Source organism: Gracilinanus agilis, chromosome 3 (genome assembly GCF_016433145.1).
Source record: "Gracilinanus agilis isolate LMUSP501 chromosome 3, AgileGrace, whole genome shotgun sequence".
In the NCBI taxonomy this organism is placed as follows: domain Eukaryota; kingdom Metazoa; phylum Chordata; class Mammalia; order Didelphimorphia; family Didelphidae; genus Gracilinanus; species Gracilinanus agilis.
The window spans coordinates 92,425,858-92,445,111 of NC_058132.1; the positions used below are offsets into that span (position 1 = coordinate 92,425,858).

A 19,254-nucleotide genomic window follows, 5' to 3' on the forward strand; every position below is an offset into this window, starting at 1 on the left:
CTTTCCTCCTAGACTGTAAGCTCCTTGAAGAGATGGAGCATGTTTTACAGTAATAAAAACTCACATTTCTACTTAGGGAGTTACAAAGCATGAGATAGGTAGTACAAATATTTTTCCAATCTTAAGATGAGGAAACTGAAATTCAGAGAGTAATTTATCTATAGTGACACAGTCTGTGTCAAAGTCAGAATTCAAACTCAGGTTTTCTGATTTCAAATCTAAAGCCCTTTGTACTACTTATGATTCCTTTTATATATCTACTTTCATAACAATAAGCATGGGACTTTGGATATAGTAGGTATAAAATAAGAGTTTGTTGAATTGGTCCTAAGTGTGTTGAACTGACCTGAAGTGTTTAATTGGCCTAGATGAATGGGTGGCTGAAGGTTTAGGAGTCCTAGGGGAGGGGAGGAGTGGTACAAATAGCAGTTCCATTACCACCAGTGGGGGCTCCCAGCCACCTCCTGAACTCCAGAGCATTTGTCCACTGGCAAGAGATGTTCAAGTCTGCATTGTCCTTCCCCCTATCTAAAGACACAGAAAGGGGCTACTCAGCTAAAGCAGCCTAGAAACTTAGTTAAAAGGAGACAGAGAGAGGGATCTGGGGAAGGGGGAAAGGGTCACTAACCTCCTGTTGATAGGATGGCTTGGACCCTTCACTTTGGTTCCCTCTGATAAGCTGTGGAGAAGGGAGACAACAAAAAGGGACTTTGCCAGGCTTGTGCCCCTTGAGGCTCATCTTTATTCAGGCACTGCTCTGAGAGGAGAGCTGATTTACAGCTGGATTTGGCCACATTCTGTTTTGTTTTATTGTTTTAATTGTACATGAGAGAGGCGCAGGGTACGGTGTCGTTTATGACAGCCCCAGACACTCAGTGTTTATAATGGTTGCTTACAGGCAGCCTTTGGCTGCTGGGCCTGGAGACTTGTTTACTGTTACTGCAGATTTACTGCCTCTTCCACCTGAGGATCTGGGAGTCCCTGACACCCAGCAGCCAGCCACAAGTGGTGTGGTGGCTGGCTTCCTGACACAGAGGAGGCCAGATTTGTCCAGGGCAAATGATCAGCTTGTGCTGGTCTCTGTGCTATCAGCCCCTCAAGTGGGGCCAGGTTAGCCTTCTGGCTCCCTCTCCTCTCACCTAAATTCACAGAATGTCTGTCAGAGGTGAAAGGGACCTCAAGTTTATCCAGGTCTATGCCTTATTTTACAGGTAAGGAAATGGAGGTCTAGAGTATCCAGGGTCACTTGATAAGCAGCAGAGAAGGGACTCAGAGTCAAGTCTTCTGATGCCAATGCTCTGGCTACCTCGGTAAGCTGCCTTGTAAAAGTGCCAGAATTATATATTATAGAGGGGAGTTGTCAGAGAGGTGTCCTTTTCTCAAAGAGACTCAGACAAAATCCCCCTAGATAGGCAAACGACTTGTTTTCTATCAAAGTATCAAATGCCATGGGGACAAATGGTTTTAGAAATAGTATGCTGTTCTCTTAACTTCATGAGGCAAGTCTGTCTTTGGCCAGTGGGGCAAGGGCAGAGATAGGTCTGTATTAGGTGGATAGGGGGAGGGTCATCTGTATGCAGCACTGATAGGATGAGATACTTCTGCCCCTTGAGGGCAGATTGTGTCACAAATTTGCCACTATGTCCTCAGCACCTAAACAGCACTTGGTACACAGTAGGTAACAAATACTTGATTCATTGACTCCTCTCTAAAACCTGCTCCTTTTTTCTAAATTCCCTATTTCTGTGGATGGTGCTGCCATCATCCTAGTCATAAGCCTCAGTTATCTGGCACTTAAGCTTTTCTTTTTACTACTTAGCTCCAGAACTTTGTCTGTTGATTCTACCTCAGCAACTTCTCTCCTATTCCCCTCTTCACCATTCCATGGCCACCACTCTAATTCAGACCTTCAAACCCCTTGCACATAGGCAGCTAGGTGGTACAGTGGATACAGCACTGGGCCCGAGACAGGAAGATTTGAGTTTAAATCTAACCTCAGACACTCACTTGCTGTATGACTGGGCACAAGTCAACCTCTGCCAGTTTCCTCCACAGTAAAATGAGGATGGTAAAACAACTCTCAGGGTTGTTGTGAGGGTCAAAAAGAGATATTTGTAAAGTGTTTTGCACAGTGCCTGGCAACATAGTAGATGCTTAATGCTCATTTTCTTCCCCTTTTGTTGAGCTCTCTACCACTAGTCTGCAATTCATGTTTCATAACACCTTCAAAACAGGTGCACAAATACCCAGGTCTGACTTGAGGACACTCTTGATCAGAAACTTTCAATGGCTTCTAATTGCCTATAGGAGAAAACACAAACCTTTAGCCTGGCATTTCAGGCCTTCCAAAGAGTAATTTCATTTTACTCCCCTTGAAGCATGCTGTGTTCTAGCTAAAGTAAACTATAGCCTCAATCTTCTAGTCTTTTCCATCCCCAAGCATTCACACAGACAATGTCTGTCTCTCAAGCCTTAAATAATATCCCCAAAATCTGGGACTTACTTCCTCTTCCTTCAAGGCCCAGCTCAGGGACCATTTTAGTCATGGAGACTTTCTTTATTCTCTCTTTTAACTCTGGGCTAAAAGTGGCATTTCACCCCATACTTACTTATACCACTTGGGCTGGTATTAGAACATGCTCCTGCCACATTCTATCTGGTCTCATTTATGTTTAAGTATTTCTATTAAATTGCCAATTCCTGAAGGTTGGGACTATGATGTTTCTCACCTTTGCTTTTCTATTGCCTAGGACAGTGATAATATAGCTAAGTGCTAACATGTATATAGTGCCCACTGTATGCCAGCAATTGTGCTAAGCACTTTACAATTATATATCATATTTAATCCTCACAACAACCCTGGGAGAGGCAGAGGCTACTATTATCCTCATTTTATAGATAAGGCAACAGAGGCAAAGAGGGTTAGGTGACTTGCTAGTTATGGATCTGAGACAGGATTTGAACTCCTATCCTCCTGACTCCAGGCCCAGTGTTCTTTGTATTGTAGCACCTATGTATAGCTCCCCTATACCTTGTATGTAGTAGATACTAGCTGAATTTGTATTTGAATGTATATACCTAGTTCTATTACAGTAGGTCTCAGTTTATTCTTTAGTAAAATGAGGGGATAGGACTCCTTTAATTTTCTTCCAGTAGTGTCCAACTCTTTGTGACCCCATTGGGAGTTTTCTTGGCAAAGATCCTGGAATTTCTAAGAGCAAAATCTGAACTCCTTTTCTCAGGATTTAAAGCCCTTAAAAATCTGGCACCATCCTATCTTTCTAGCATCAGTTGATACCATAGTCCAATCCAGCGGACTATCTGCCATTCCCTAGGCATGCTCAGCACTCTCCAACTTCTAGGTCTTTCCTCATGTTGCATCCTATACTATAATGCTTTTATACTACCCTACTACTAACTCCACATAACCACCTTCTCCAGTAAGTCTTCTGTAGTGTTGTGAGGAAGATTATTTAGTATTAGTTACATATAGTTTATATGGGCCTAGCAGGAAGGGCTGGAGGATTCCAAGATGGAATGAAGGAGCAGGAAGTAGGGCTGGTGCTCTGAGAGAGACTCCATTAGTGGTTGGGACATAACTGTTGCTAACCCTGGGAGATCTCAGACTTAGGGAAAAACTGTATCCAGATTCCCTGGGATCCTAAGAGGTGAAGGCTTTCAGCAAGTGGACAACAGACATGCATAGATGCACCAAGTGGGGAAGTGGTTTGGGATCTGGTGGACAGAATTTCAAACTCACTCTCCCTACCTGGGTACCTTGGATCACCTGGTGGAGTTGGCTCTTGGCATCCTGTGACCATCCTTGGATTACCATGAGATCCCAATTGGCCCTTAAGCTGAGCTGACCAAACCTGGCTGGAACCAGGTTTGAAGGAGCTTTCCCTGTGACTTCAGTACTGCTTCCTTTGGGCCCTGCCTGGCTTAGGTCAATAGGATAGTGTAGTTAAGTCCTTCCCTGCCTGCTGTGGTTTGTCCCTTAGGTTTTCAAGTATAGAATCCCTTATTCCCATCCTTCATTATTATTTCCCTCAATTCAACTGTATAAACTTTTACCTTTGCCTGCTGGTTCCATAGACCCTGGCCTAGGGTGGCTGAGTGACTGTTGGGCCAACTGCCATTCCTGTGTCAGTTAAAGTCTTGGCAGTAAACCCTGGTCTCCCTATCCTGGTTGGTCCTGTCTCTCCTTCAACCCAGTGTGAACCCACAAACCATTTAGGTTACATTTTAATAATAATAACAACATCCCTGGTGGCCCACCATTACAGTAGTCCCCTATAGACCTTAAGGCATTATATATTAATTATTACTATTCTTATCTCATCACTCCTCAGGATGGTCCTTAGCAATCTTTCCCCCCTTAGGATAGGGTTTCTTAACCTAGATGCTGTGATCTTTGAAAACAATTTTGATAACTATATTTAAATATAACTGGTTTCCATTATAATCTTAAGTATTTTATTTTGTGCATTTAAAATTTTTGAGAAGTCTGCCAAAGGGATCCATAAAATATAAAAAGTTTAAACTCTGTTCTAGGACCTCACATATATAACACTTTCTAATGCCCTTATCATGTTATTGTTGTTTACTATTATCTCCCATACTCTATAAAGTGTGAATGTCTTTGGGTAAAGACATGGACAGGAATTGCAGAAGATGGGAAGGTATGGATGGGCTACAATCTGGAGGGAATTTGAATTGAGGAAATCAGAGATCTTGTGTATTACAAAGAATAATAGTAGGCGTTATCTGACAATCTAGGTGGCATCCTTGACTCCTCACCACAGTTGTTGCCAAGGCCTGTTGATTTCATTTCTGCAATGTCTCTCCTATGATTCCCTTCTCTCCTCTGATATGGCCCTGACCTTGGTACAGACCCTCATCACCTCATGCCTGGACTATTACCTCAAATCCCTCCTTACTCCAATCTACCCTCCATTTAACGATCAAAGTGATTTTCCTTAAACACAGGTTTTTTCCTTAAAAAGTCATTCCTCTACTCCAGTGATGGGCAAACTACAGCCTGAGGGCCAGATGCAGCCCCCTGAAATGTTCTATCTGGCAGAGCTGACTTTATTCCTAATCTGACAAATACAATGAGTAGGATACAATACAATGAAACTTTGAAAGAGTTGCCTTAGAAACAGACTGACAGGGCTGGGTTTCCGGGAAGATGGTGGCTTAGACAGAGTGAATCTTAAAACCTCCGCGCCCTTACACACTGAGATAGAAAACAATGCGCTTAGAGAAGAAAGAGGAACAAATCTAATAATGGGACAGAGTAGGGGGAACCCTACTGCAGCATAACTAAAGAGGTACACCAAGAAAAAGGCTTCAATTCTTGAACTGTCGGGTCTGAGGGAGTAGAAGGGGAATCACAGGACGCCTCCCCCACCTGCTTTGTGGAGTCTCTAGCGGCCCAGAAATCACAGGGCTGGTGGGCTCACCGGACTCGGGGAGTTAAACACAGGCACTGGAGAGGTGACTGGAGGAGAAAACCAGAGAAACACAGCAAAAACGCCTGGAAGATGGTGGCTTAGAGAGAGCCAACACCTAGACCTCAGACAGCTTGGCTTCCTCATACTGAGACAGAGAACACAGGGCTTCAAGAGGAAAGAAAACCAGATCAAACACAGCAGACAGCGCTCAGTTCAGCAAAAACACTCCTTCTTGTCCCCCCAAACATTTTGGGGGGGTTTTGTTTGTTTATTTTTCCCTCCCCTCAAGGTTTTAGCCTCAGGGGAAGATTAAGCAGTAAAATTAATCCAATCAATACAGGATTAATCCCAATAATTGGACAGACAATTAGTCTTCAGAGGGCAGAGAAAGTAACTACAAACCTCCATTGCCAGCTGGAGGAAGATCTTTCATCAAAGATCATTAAATACATTTGCTCAAACTAATGGAACAAGAGAGGAAAAAATATGAGTAAGCAACAGAAAAAGAGAAAAGAAATAACAATTGACAGCTTCTTTCAAGGAAGTGAAAAGAGAGCAAATGAAATAGAAATAGAAGAGGAAGTAGTTCCAGCGAACTGGACACAGGCTTTGGAAGATCTCAAAATTCAATTAACTCAAGAACTACAGGTACTCAAAAAGCAATCAAGAGAGGCTGAAGACAATTTGAAAAAGGAAATACATGAACTAAAACAAGAAAATAAAGTCTTAAAAGCCAGAATTGGCCAGCTTGAAAATGAAGCAAAGAAAAGTCAAAAGATGATCTACAAAGAAAATCAGACCAGAAAGAGAAGGGTGACCAAAAAGCCAGGGATGAAATTCATTCTTTAAAAAAACAGAATTCAACAACTAGAAGCAAATGACTTCACAAGGCAGCAAAAATATATTAAACAAAATTTAAAAAATGAAAAATGAGGAGAATATGAAATACCTCATTGATTCAACCAAAGATCTGGAGAACAGAGCTAGAAAACTTAAGAATTATTGGTTTACCAGAACATCATGATAAAATAAAAAGTTTAGATAGCATTTTACAAGAAATTATCAGAGAAAATTGCCCAGAAATTCTTGAACAAGAGGGAAAAGTCGAAATTGACAGAATCCACAGATCACCTCCTACATTTAATCCTCAACTAACAACTTCCAGGAATATTATAGCCAAATTCAAAAACTACCAGATGAAGGAAAAAATATTACAAGCTGCTAAAAAGAAGTCATTCAGATATCAGGGAACTACAGTTAAGATAACACAGGATCTGGCTGCATCTACATTGAAGGACCAGAAGGCATGGAACACAATATTCTGGGAAGCAAGAGAACTGGGTCTACAACCAAGAATCAACTATCCAGCAAAACTAACTATATTATTGCAGGGGAAAGTATGGTCATTCAATAAAATCGAGAACTTCCAAACATTCATCAAGAAAAAAATTGGACTTAAACAGAGTTTGCTGCCCAAACCCAGAACTCAAGAGAATCAACATAAGGTAATTAAGAGAATGGGGGGAGGAGAAAAAAATTCTTTTCTTTAAGGGATACAACAAGTTCAATCAATTTATATCCTAAGAAGAAAAGAAGGTATTGGCAAATATTAAAAATTGTTATTACCAACTGGGTAACTAGAAGAAGTTTACATAGAGGGAACAGGGACAAACTGTATAGGATGAAATGTCAAGCGATGTGTGTGTGTGTGTGTGTGTGTGTGTGTGTGTGTATGTAGGTATAAATATATACCAAACTGGGGGCAGGGGAGGAAGAATATAATAATAAGAAAAATAGGAAAACAAACAAAAAGGAATAAATTTATATTCCATAAAGAAGCTCGTGGGACCAACAGGGGAAAAATAAAAAAATATACTGTAAGGGTAAAGAGATTAGAGAGAGGAAATATTCAATACTTAAGTGTATTGAAATCAACTTAAAGAGAGAACAATCAGATCCACTGGGGCAAAGAATTGATTCACGCCCTATAGAGAAATAGAAGGGTAACAAACAGACTGGTGGGGAGAGAAGCAATACTAGGGAGGGAGAAGGCTTGGGGGGGAGCTTGGCGTGGGTTTAAAGAACAATAAGGGGAATAAGAAGGGGGGGAGAAAGGGAAGTACAAGGGAGGGGATTATAGGAACTGATTAAAAACAAAACACTGGTATAGAAGGAAACAGTGAAAGAAGAAAGGACAGGACTAGGAGAGAGAATTGAAATGTCTGGGAATGCACAGTTGATAATTATAACTCTGAATGTGAATGGGATGAACTCGCCCATAAAATGGAAGCAAATAGCAGAGTGGATTAGAAACCTAACCTTACCATATGTTGTCTACAAGAAACACACATGAGACAGACAGACATATATAGAGTGAAAATGAGAGGATGGAGCAAAATCTTTTGGGCTTCAAATGAGAAAAAGAAGGCAGGAGTGGCTATTATGATTTCTGACAAAGCCAAAGTAAAAATAGATATGATTAAAAAAGACAGGGAAGGTCATTACATCCTGATTAAAGGCAGTATAGACAATGAGGAAATAACAGTGCTCAATATGTATGCACCAAGTGGCATAGCATCCAAATTCATAAAGGAGAAACTGGCAGAGCTCAAGAAGGAAATAGATAGTAAAACCATAATAGTGGGAGATCTAAATATTCCTCTTTCGGATCTAGATAAATCAAACCAAAAAATAAATAAGAAAGAGGTAAAAGAGGTGAATGAAGTCCTAGAAAAAATTAGATTTAATTGATATGTGGAGAAAAACAAATAGGGACAAAAAGGAATACACCTTCTTTTTAGCTGCACATGGTACATTCACAAAGATTGACCATGTAATAGGGCATAGAAACATTGCAAACAAATGCAAAAGAGCAGAAATAATAAATGTAACCTTCTCAGATCATAATGCAATAAAAATAATAATTAGTAAGGGCACCTGGACAGGCAAATCAAAAACTAATTGGAAATTAAATAATATGATTCTCCAAAACCAGTTAGTCAAAGAAGAAATCATAGAAATAATCAACAATTTCATTGAAGAGAATGACAATGATGAGACATCCTACCAAATTCTGTGGGATGCAGCCAAGGCAGTACTCAGGGGGAAATTTATATCCTTAAGTGCATATATATTAACAAATTAGGGAGGGCAGAGATTAGTGAATTGGGCATGCAACTTAAAAAACTAGAAAGCAAGCAAATTAATAATCCCCAGATGAAAACTAAATTAGAAATACTAAAAATCAAGGGAGAAAGTAATAAAATCGAAAGTAAAAGAACTATTGAATTAATAAATAAGACTAGAAGCTGGTATTTTGAAAAAACAGATAAAATAGACAAAGTACTGGTCAATCTAATAAAAAAAAGGAAAGAAGAAAACCAAATTGACAGTATCAAAGATGAAAAGGGAGACCTCACCTCTCATGAAGGGGAAATTAAGGCAATCATTAAAAACTATTTCACCCAATTATATGGCAATAAATATAGCAATCTAAGAGATATGGATGAATATTTACAAAAATATAAATTGCCTAGATTAACAGCAGAAGAAATAGAATACCTAAATAATCCCATATCAGAAAAAGAAATTGAACAAGCCATCAAAGAACTCCCTAAGAAAAAAATCGCCAGGGCCTGATAGAGTCACAAGTGAATTCTATCAGATATTCAAAGAGCAACTAATCCCAATACTATACAAATTATTTGATATAATAAGCAAAGAAGGAGTCCTACCAAATTCCTTTTATGACACAAATATGGTACTGATTCCAAAGCCAGGTAGATCAAAAACAGAGAAAGAAAACTACAGACCAATCTCTCTAATGAACATAGATGCAAAAATCCTAAATAGAATACTAGCAAAGAGACTCCAGCAAGGAATAAAGAAGATCATCTACCACGATCAGGTGGGATTTATACCAGGAATGCAAGGATGGTTTGATATTAGGAAAACCATCCACATAATTGACCATATCAACAATCTAACGAACAAAAATCACATGATTATCTAAATAGATGCTGAAAAAGCCTTTGACAAAATACAGCATCCATTCCTAATGAAAACACTGAAAAGTATAGGAATAGAAGGTCCTGTCCTAAAAATAATAAACAGTATATACCTAAAACTATCAACAAGCATCATATGTAATGGGGATAAATTAGAAGCCTTCCCAATAAGATCAGGAGTGAAACAAGGATGCCCATTATCACCTCTATTATTCAACATAGTACTAGAAACACTAGCAGTAGCAATTAGAGAAGAAAAAGAAATTGAAGGCATCAAAATAGGCAATGAGGAGACTAAGCTATCACTCTTTGCAGATGATATGATGGTCTACTTAAAAAACCCTAGAGAATCAACTAAGAAGCTTGTAGAAATAATCAACATCTTTAGCAGAGTTGCAGGATACAAAATAAATGCACATAAATCATCAGGCATTTCTATATATTTCCAACACATTAGAGCAGCAAGAGGTAGAAAGAGAAACACCATTTAAAATCACCCTAGACAATATAAAATATTTAGTAATCTATCTACCAAAACAAACACAGGAATTATATGAAAACAACTACAAAACACTTTCCAAACAAATAAAACTAGATCTAAACAATTGGAAAACCATTGATTGCTCATGGGTAGGACGAGCTAACATAATAAAAATGACTATTCTACCCAAATTAATTTACCTATTTAGTGCCATACCTATCAAACTACCAAAAACCTTCTTTACTGAATAAGGAAAAACTATAACAAATTTCATTTGGAATAACAAAAGATCAAGAATATCATGGGAAATAATGAAAAAAAAAAAAGTGAAGGAAGGGGGCCTAGCAGTACCAGATACTAAACTATACTATAAAGCAGCAGTCATCAAAACATTATGGTACTGGCTAAGAGTCAGAAGGGGAGGCTCAGTGGAATAGACTTGGGGTAAATGACATCAGCAAGACAGTGTATGATAAACCCAAAGAGCTCAACTTTTGGGACATGAATCCACTATTTGACAAAAACTGCTGGGAAATTTGGAAAACAATATGGGAGAAATTAGGTTTAGATCAACATCTCAATCCCTACACCAAGATAAATTCAGAATGGGTGAATGACTTGAATATAAAGAGGGAAACTATAAAGAAGTTAAGTGAACACAGAATAGTATACCTGTCAGATCTCTGGGAAAGGAAAAAATTTAAAACCAAGCAAGTTAGAGAAAATTAGAAAATGTAAAATAAATAATTTTGATTATATTAAATTTAAAAGTTTTTGTGCAAACAAAAACAATGCAACCAAAATCAGAAGGGAAACAACAAACTGGGAAAAAATCTTTATAACAAAAAATTCTGACAGAGGTCTAATTACTCAAATATACAAGGAACTAAAGCAATTGTATAAAAAATCAAGTCATTCCCCAATTGATAAATGGGCAAGGGATATGAATAGGCAATTTTCAGATAAAGAAACCAAAAGTATCAATAAGCACATGAGAAAGAGTTCTAAATCTCTAATAATTAGAGAAATGCAAATCAAAACAACTCTGAGGTACTATCTCAGACCTATCAGATTGGCTAAAATGATAGCAGGGGAGAGTAATGAATGTTGGAGGGATGTGGCAAAATTGGGACGTTAATGGACTGCTGGTGGAGTTGTGAACTGATCCAACCATTCTGGATGGCAATTTGGAATTATGCCCAAAGAGTGATAAAAGAATGCCTGCCCTTTGATCCAGCCATACCATTGCTGGGTTTGTACCCCAAAGAGATCATAGATAAAGACTTGTACAAAAATATTTATAGCCACGCTTTTTGTGGTGGCAAAAAACTGTAAAGTGAGGGTATGCCCTTCAATTGGGGAATGGCTGAACAAATTGTGGTATATGCTGGTGATGGAATACTATTGTGCTCAAAGGAATAATAAACTGGAGGAATTCCATGTGAACTAGAAAGACCTCCAGGAATTGATGCAGAGTGAAAGGAGCAGAGCCAGAAGAACATTGTACACAGAGACTGATACACTGTGGTAAAATCGAATGTAATGGATGTCTGTACTAGCAGCAATGCAATGACCCAAGACAATTTGAGGGATTTATGGAAAAGAACGCTACCCACATTCAAAGGAAGAACTACAGGAGAGGAAACACAGAAGAAAAACAACTGCTTGAACACTTGGGTTGAGGCAGACATGATTGGGGATGTAGACCCGAAAGGACCACACCAATGTAACTATCAATAATATGTAAATAAGTCTTGACTGACCACAAATGTTAAAACCAGTGGAAATGCAAGTTCGCTATGGGGGGAGGGGAGTTTGAGGAGGTGAAGGGTAAAGTAAAAACATGAATTATGTAACCATGGAAAATTTTTCTAAAAATAAAAAATTAATCTTAAAAAAAAAAAGGAAACAGACTGACAGATGAGCATTTCCTTTCCTTCTGCCCCCTCTTTAAAAAGTTTGCCCATCACTGCCCTATACTCAAACTTCAGTAGCTCCCTGTCATCTCTAGGCCCAAATATAAAATATTCTATTTGGCATTCAATGCCCTTTATAACCTAGCCCCTTCCTACCTTCCAGGCTTCTTAAACCTTACTCACAAATATATACTTGTTTTAAAAAAATTAATTAAAAATATTTTTCCATGGTTACATGATTCATGTTCTCCCCTTCTCTCCTCTCCCCCCACTTAGCCAACCTATTTCCATATTATTACTATTTGCAATAGAGTGATTATTTAAAGTCAATATCCCCAATCATGTCTCCATAGAACCATGTGACCAATCATATGTTTTTCTTCTATGTTTCCTCTATTGTAGTTCTTTCTCTGAATGTGAATAATGTTATTTCTCTTAAGTCTCTCAGAATTGTCCTGGATCACTGCATTGCTGTTAGTACAGAAGTCCATTACAATTGATTGTACCACATTGTATCCATCTCTGTGTATAAGGTTCTCCTGGTTCTGCTCCTTTCACTCTGCATTAATTCCTGGAGGTCATTCCAGTTCACATGGAATTCCTCTAGTTCATTATTTCTTCCAGCACAATAGTATTCCATCACCAGCAGACACCACAATTTGTTCAGCCATTCCCCAATTGATGGGCACTCCCTCATTTGCCAATTTTTTACCACCACAAAGAGCACAGCTACAAACATTTTTGTACATCTATTTTTCCCTATGATCTCTTTGGGGTACAAACCCAGCAGTGGTATTGCTGGATCAAAGGGCAGCCAGCCTTTTAAAGCCTTTTGGGCATAATTACAAACTGCTCTCCAGAATGGTTGAATCAATTTACAACTCACAGATGTATACTTTGATCCAGTGACATTGGACTCCTGGTTGTTTCATGAAAAAGAAATTGCATCTCTTCACTTTGGGCATTTTCTCTGGTTGTCACCCATGCCTACAATGCTTTTCCTCCTCTACTCCTACTCCTGACCTTCCTTTAAATCCCAACTAAAATCCCAATTTCTGCAGGAGGCTTTTCCCAACCCTTCTTAATTCTAGTGCCTTCTCTTGTCAATTATTTCCTATTTATGCTATATATTATACTGTGAGCTCCCTGAGGGCAGGGACTGTTTTTATGCCTTTTTTTTTTGTATCCTCACATCTTAACTTGGTGCCTAGCATATGGTAGGTATTTTAAAAATATTTATTGACTTATTGATTTGTGCATGTATTTTACCCCCTACCTGGATTGTGAGTTCCATTAGGGCATGCCTTAACCAGACTTTGTACTTGTTTACAGCTCCCAGAATACTGTTTTGCATATAGTAGGCACTTAATAAATGTCCTCTGTATATTTGCTCAGTGAATTAATTTAGTAAAGCTTTGTAAGTATTTTATATATATATATATATATGCGCTAAGGGTGGTAGGAATGAGAAGTAAATAAGTCAGTCCCTATACTTATAGAACCAGACTTTAGGATTGGTTAAGTGTGTAAGATGTATGTACATGAAATGGGGGTGGAGATTGGTTAGGGAAAGCTTTCTTGAAGGGGGCCAGATTTAAGCCACATCTGCACATCTGGAGGATGAAATCAATGGGTAAGACTCATAGGAACCCAGACTTAAGATGGGGAGGATCTTAAAGGTCATCTAATCCCTGCATCTTAAAGATGAGGAAATTGAAGCCAGAGAAGGTCAATGATTTGCCCAGAGGCTCACCAACAGTAAACAAAAGAGAAGTGATGTGAACTTAAGTCCTCTGACTCCAGAGCCACAGTTCTTTCTACAATGCTTTCTGAAAAGACTCAGAGCAAGATCAGAGTAGCCTTGGGAGACAGAATCGATGACCACAAACTGGGAATGTTGTAAAGGAGATTCCTGTTTTGGAACAAGTTCACCTAGATAACATCTAAGGTCCTAACTCTGTCCACTAGAAGCCCCTGATCAGCCAACCACTCATTCATATATCTATATCTATATAAGGGGGGTTAAGTGACTTGTTCAGGGTCAAACAGCTAGGAAGTTTCAGAGGTCAAATTTGAACCCAGGACCTCCTGTCTCTAGGCCTGACTCTCAATACTCCTTTATCAATGTATTTATTAAGTATCTGCTACCATAAGCAGAGCTCTTTGCTGATACAAATACAAAGTTGCACAAAATACAAAGGGCCCTCCTGATTCTTGGAACTTCTCAAATAATAACTGTCTGTATTCCTCATTTGGCAGTGAGCACATTTAAGATGTTCTGACTACCAGACCAGGACTTATTCACTAACACCCCACTGTCTGCTCTGCTACTGTTGCTATAGCAGAATGGAGGAAGTTCAACATGGCCACCCTCCCATGCCCAACTAAATAAAATCTGCTCAAAGGTCATCTAGAATCAATTATTTAAAGCTGGAATGGCCTCTAGAGATATTTATCATTTATCTTCTGTATTTTTTAAGACAAGGAAACTGAGGCAACCTCTTTGAGGCTTAGTTTTCTTAGCTGTAAAATGCAAATCATATTTGCTCTACCTACCTAACCAAAGTGGGTTAAGTGCTAGGAGAATGCTTTGTAAACCTTTAAATGTTATAGAAATGAAATCAGTTTGGGGGCCCTCATGATAGTCCTATGTGAAAGCCCTAAATGAAAGCAATGTTGTCAGTCTATCATTCTTATCTGGCAGACAGGGAAACTAAAACTTAGACAGGTGAAGAAAAGAACCCAAGAGAGTCTATATTACCCCTTCCTTTTTTCCCTAGCCATCCATGCTTGGAAAATGACTTCATAGGGTACCTAGGTGGGTCAGTGGATTGTGAGTCAGGCCTAGAGACTGGAGGTCCTAGGTTCAAATTTGACCTCAGATACTTCCTAGCTGTATGACCATAAGGCAAGAACCACTACCTAAACCTTAATACTTTTGCCTTGGAGCCAATACACAGTATTGATTTTAAGATGGCAGGTAAGGGTTTTAAAAAAAAAAGTGACTTCATGCCATGGGACATCTTCCTACATCCCTTGGCTGCAAAGACCTTTTTTTGTAGAAGACTATCACACCTTCTGGATTCTAAGGAACTTGACTGAAAACTAAGGACATGTGGTCTTTGGTTTGGAATCCTCTCTTTTCTAGCCTGCCCTTTGCCCAGAGTGGCTATACTGCAGTGATGGAAATGAAGGGAAAGCACAGAGCATTTGAGTTCTACACCAGAAGTGATCTGATCTAAATTTCCTGTTCCTTCACTTACTAGGGGTATGACCCTGGGCATATTACTGTAAAACAGGGATAGTAGCACTTGGGCTATCTACCTCACAGTGTAGTTGTAGGGGAAGTACTACTATTATTATTATGGATACTTCCTCCTCTAATATCTATCTACAATTCCATGCATCCCAATGTCAACCCTAATGGAACAGGGATGATCCTACTATTTTATCAATAAAAAAACTAAAGCAGAAAGTGACATCCTCAATCACATGGCAATCGAGTCAGAGGTTGGCCCAAGGGATGAAATATCATTTTATTTACCAACCTAGAGAAGTAAAACCAATTACCTGCAATCAGCAGAGTGGGTGCTTCCTAACTGTGAGGAATGGCACAACTCCAAACTCTGGGGAATGGATAAAATGGGGTCCATAGGAGTTCATGAAACCTTGCATTTAGGAAAATGACTTTCAATTTTTCTCACAACAGGAGAACCTTAACAGAATGACCTCAAACTATTACCTACATTCTATACTGTAGCCAAAATAGTCTACTCATAGGATTATAGGATTGAGAGCTAGAAGGGACCTTAAAGGCCATATAGTTCAACCACCTCATGTTTTAGATGGGGGAGGGGAAGGAAGAATTGATCTAAGTGATTTCAGAGACTTCAAGTGATTTGCTCAAGGTCACATAGTTTGGTAAAGAACAAGATCTGGATTAATCTTAAGTCTTTTACTCCAAATGTAATGATTATTGTTTTATTCTGCTGCATATCTATATCCAGAACATAACTAAATTTTTCTGCTTCTGCATATCTATGTCTTTTCTCAAGATGTTTCCTATACCTAGAAAATATTCTTTCTTTGATGAATTCCAAACTATCTTTTAAAGTCAAACTCAAATGACCTCTTCCTAATCCAGAAAGCTTTCTTGCGTCTTGGTAGACAATCTATTCCCCTCCTCTCTCTCCCCTCCACCCCTGCCCCATCACACAGCAGTTTTGTTTGCTTCTTTTCCAAAACACCAACTATATACTACTGTATAATACTGCTATCTGTATATGTGTCTGACTACTAATGAGGAGGGCTGAATTTGGCCTATAGTTGGCAGATCCCTTTACTAGACTAAGGAATTACATCTTATCTATAAAATTTAAGTAAAGAACACTATAAACAATAAGCACGTAAATAAGTGTTTACTGAATAAAAGTAGACTAAAAAACATTGCCCTGGGTATAGAGAGGGGGGTTCCTGAGAGTGGTCCCTATCCCTCGGTTCAGCCCTAATGACTAAGAAGCATATAAGGAACAATTAAGGGAGTACTAGTAAAGAAACTTTGGTGAGGAGATGGGTAAAGAAACTACATGGACCAAGTGAATGGCAAGTGAGTCTCTCCAATTTAACATGGGGGGTGGTGGGGTGGTAGAGGGAAAGGAGGACATGACCACTAATACTAGTTTTACCCTGGTTCTATCAGGGAATTTTGAATTTACCCACCTCAATGCTAGAAAGTTATGGGTTCTGACATATACTTACTATGTGCCCCTGAAAAAGTCATTTAACTTCTCAGTGCTGTAGGGCAACTCTCTAAGAATAGAAATTGCAGATAGGCACTGATCTGGACTGTTAGTTTTCTCACCCAGAATTCCCTCTACCAGAGAAATCATGGGCCAGTCAATTAATCAACAACTACTTATTAAGCACCTATTACATGCTGGTACTATAATGGGCACAGAGGAGAGGAATAAAAGGTAGGGATTTAAAAGATATCACTTTGATAGGTAATGTAGGAAATAACAGAAGACATGTTTGGCATGACAAATAGTTACAAAGATCATATTTTTTAGGCTCTAAATCATGTCCCAATCTGGATCTCTTCCCCCAGGGTAAAGCCCTACTTTCTTTTATCTTGTCTCCCAGCATTCTTCCCCTCCCAACCCATTTAGGAATAGAAGGGAGGGAGTCAAATTGCCAGTCATAAGAAAACAAGGGGTCTCAGGCTAAGGATCCTTCTATAAAAGAGTTGTTCTATAGAACAAAGATTGTGACAGATGCCAGCAACCTCCAGGGGAAATGAATCCACAGCATTTTTACTTGTGATCTCACTGATGCAGGCTCCTCAAGACAGTACTAGCCCTAAAGGTCTATGAACATTTGGATCCATGAGTGTCCAGTGGAATAGGGAATAATAAGTAGCTGCCTTTAGGGAAGGTTTAAGAAGATAATATGAATCAGCATTTCCTGTATCTTGCTGATTTGATATGAACCTATCCAACATTTGCTCCTAAACTTGACTTGCAACTCCATCTATCCCCATTAATTCATTTTCAGTGCTTCAGAAGTCTAGACTCCTGTCCAAACTGGACTGGTCTTCAGTTTATATTTATTTGTAGTCTGATTTGCTGTTCTCCCTAGGAAAAGTAATGCCCTCTTCCAACACCAGTCCTGCTAATAAGGTACAGATGCAGATCATCATTTTCCATGTTGTCATCCATTAGGAAGACTCTGCCCAGGTCTTCTCATAAATCCTCCATAAAAGACCCACTGGTGTCCATCCTATAGTTCTTTTTAAAATTTTATGGATAACCAGTGCAGCACTTGGACCTTTTATGTTCTTATGATGTGAGCAGCCCACCTCATATTTCTAACAGAGAGGCAACCACTATTGAAAAGCTGTTTCCTCAGGGGGACTCTCTTACCTTCCAGGGAGTGGACACCCTGCTCCTTTGCAGTCTTGTAGACACTGCTGAATTCATCTCCTAGGTTGGGATCAGCCCCTGCAGCCAGCAGGACTTGCACGACACTGAGAAAGAACAGAAGTATACAGAGAGTGAGTGGTGAGGGGACCAGAAGTCTCCTGAAGGAATGCTTGCAAATTTGCCTGGGTATAGGTTGTCAGAGAAGAAGCTCTACAGAATAAATCACACTAAGTATTGTCTCAGTAAGTTGTAAGCTAACAACATCTCATTTATTGAAGAGGCAATAGAAGGGAAAGCGACTTGTTCCATGGCATGGTTTCAGAATCAAGATCAGAACTCAGGTTTCCTTACTCCATTTTCAATACTTTTTTCACTGCATTATACTGCCTATAAATCACTAAGTTAATCAAAAATCATTTAGTAAGCAACTACCATGTGCCAGGTACTCTGCTAGGTGCTGGGGATACCAAGAAAGGCAAAAAATGCTATCTGCCTTCAGAGAACATACGTTCTCAAGGAGAAACATAATATGTATAAACATGTACATAAAAGAAGATAATCTGAATCTGAATATATATATATATATATATATATATGTATCTAGCTGAGAGTAATAGGAAAGGCCTCTTGCAGAATGTGGAATTTGAGCCACGTTTTTATTAATTAATTATTATTTTTTAAATTTAAAACCCTTACCTTCTGTCTTGGAACCAATACTATGGTTCCAAGACAGTAGAATGGTAAGGGCTAGCTAGGCAATGCGGGTTAAGTGACTTGCCCAGGGTCACACAGCTAGGAAGTATTTGAGGTCAGATTTGAACCCAGGACCTCCAATCTCTGGGCCTGACTCTCAATCCACTGAGCCACCTAGCTTTCTCCTTGAGCCAAGTTTTGAAGGAAGTCAGGAAAAATATGAGGTGGGAGTGAAGAAGCAAATCATTAGGGGCACAGAAGACCATCAGTACAAAGACATGGAGGGAGGAGATGGAATCTTGGGTTCAAGGAAGCCACTCACCACATATAACTGTTTGTGAGAGATTTAGAGCCCATTTAACATATCATACATTATCATACACCCTTCTACTGAAGTAAATTATCATAAAGTGAATACTTCAAGGGGAGTGAGGTAAAGCTGGTAAAGTGGTAAGGGCTTTAAATGCTAGAGGACTTAATATTTGATCTTAGAGATAACATTGAGCCTTTGAGGCTCAGTGAGCAGGAGCGTGATATGGTTAGGACCTAGGCTTTAGAAAAAACCACCTTGGCGACTGAATGGAGGAATATGCATTGGTGTGCAGCAGAGGCATGTAAACTGTGGCTATATTCCAAGTGAGAAGGGATGAAAATCAGAGTTAGGGCTGTCATGGTCCAGTGTAGAGGAGAGATGTTGTGAAGGTAGAAACAAATCTGGCATTAGATTGCAAAGGCTAAATTAGACGCCCAGCGACTAGTAGGAAGCTGGGTTCCTGTTAT

The 19,254-nt window shown here is 39.2% G+C and overlaps 1 protein-coding gene across 3 annotated transcripts in view; it reads right to left on the reverse strand.

Annotated features, from left to right (window-relative positions):
• Positions 1–19,254, reverse strand: part of CLPB (caseinolytic mitochondrial matrix peptidase chaperone subunit B) — a 201,286-nt gene that overhangs the window by 120,184 nt on the left and 61,848 nt on the right. For 2 of the 3 annotated variants that reach the window (XM_044668109.1, XM_044668110.1), the window contains one exon: positions 17,782–17,885. In XM_044668109.1, the coding sequence (XP_044524044.1) occupies positions 17,782–17,885 (104 nt within the window). Of the gene's footprint in view, positions 1–438; positions 529–17,781; positions 17,886–19,254 lie in introns of all 3 variants that reach the window. The other variant, XM_044668108.1, reaches the window with a different exon arrangement.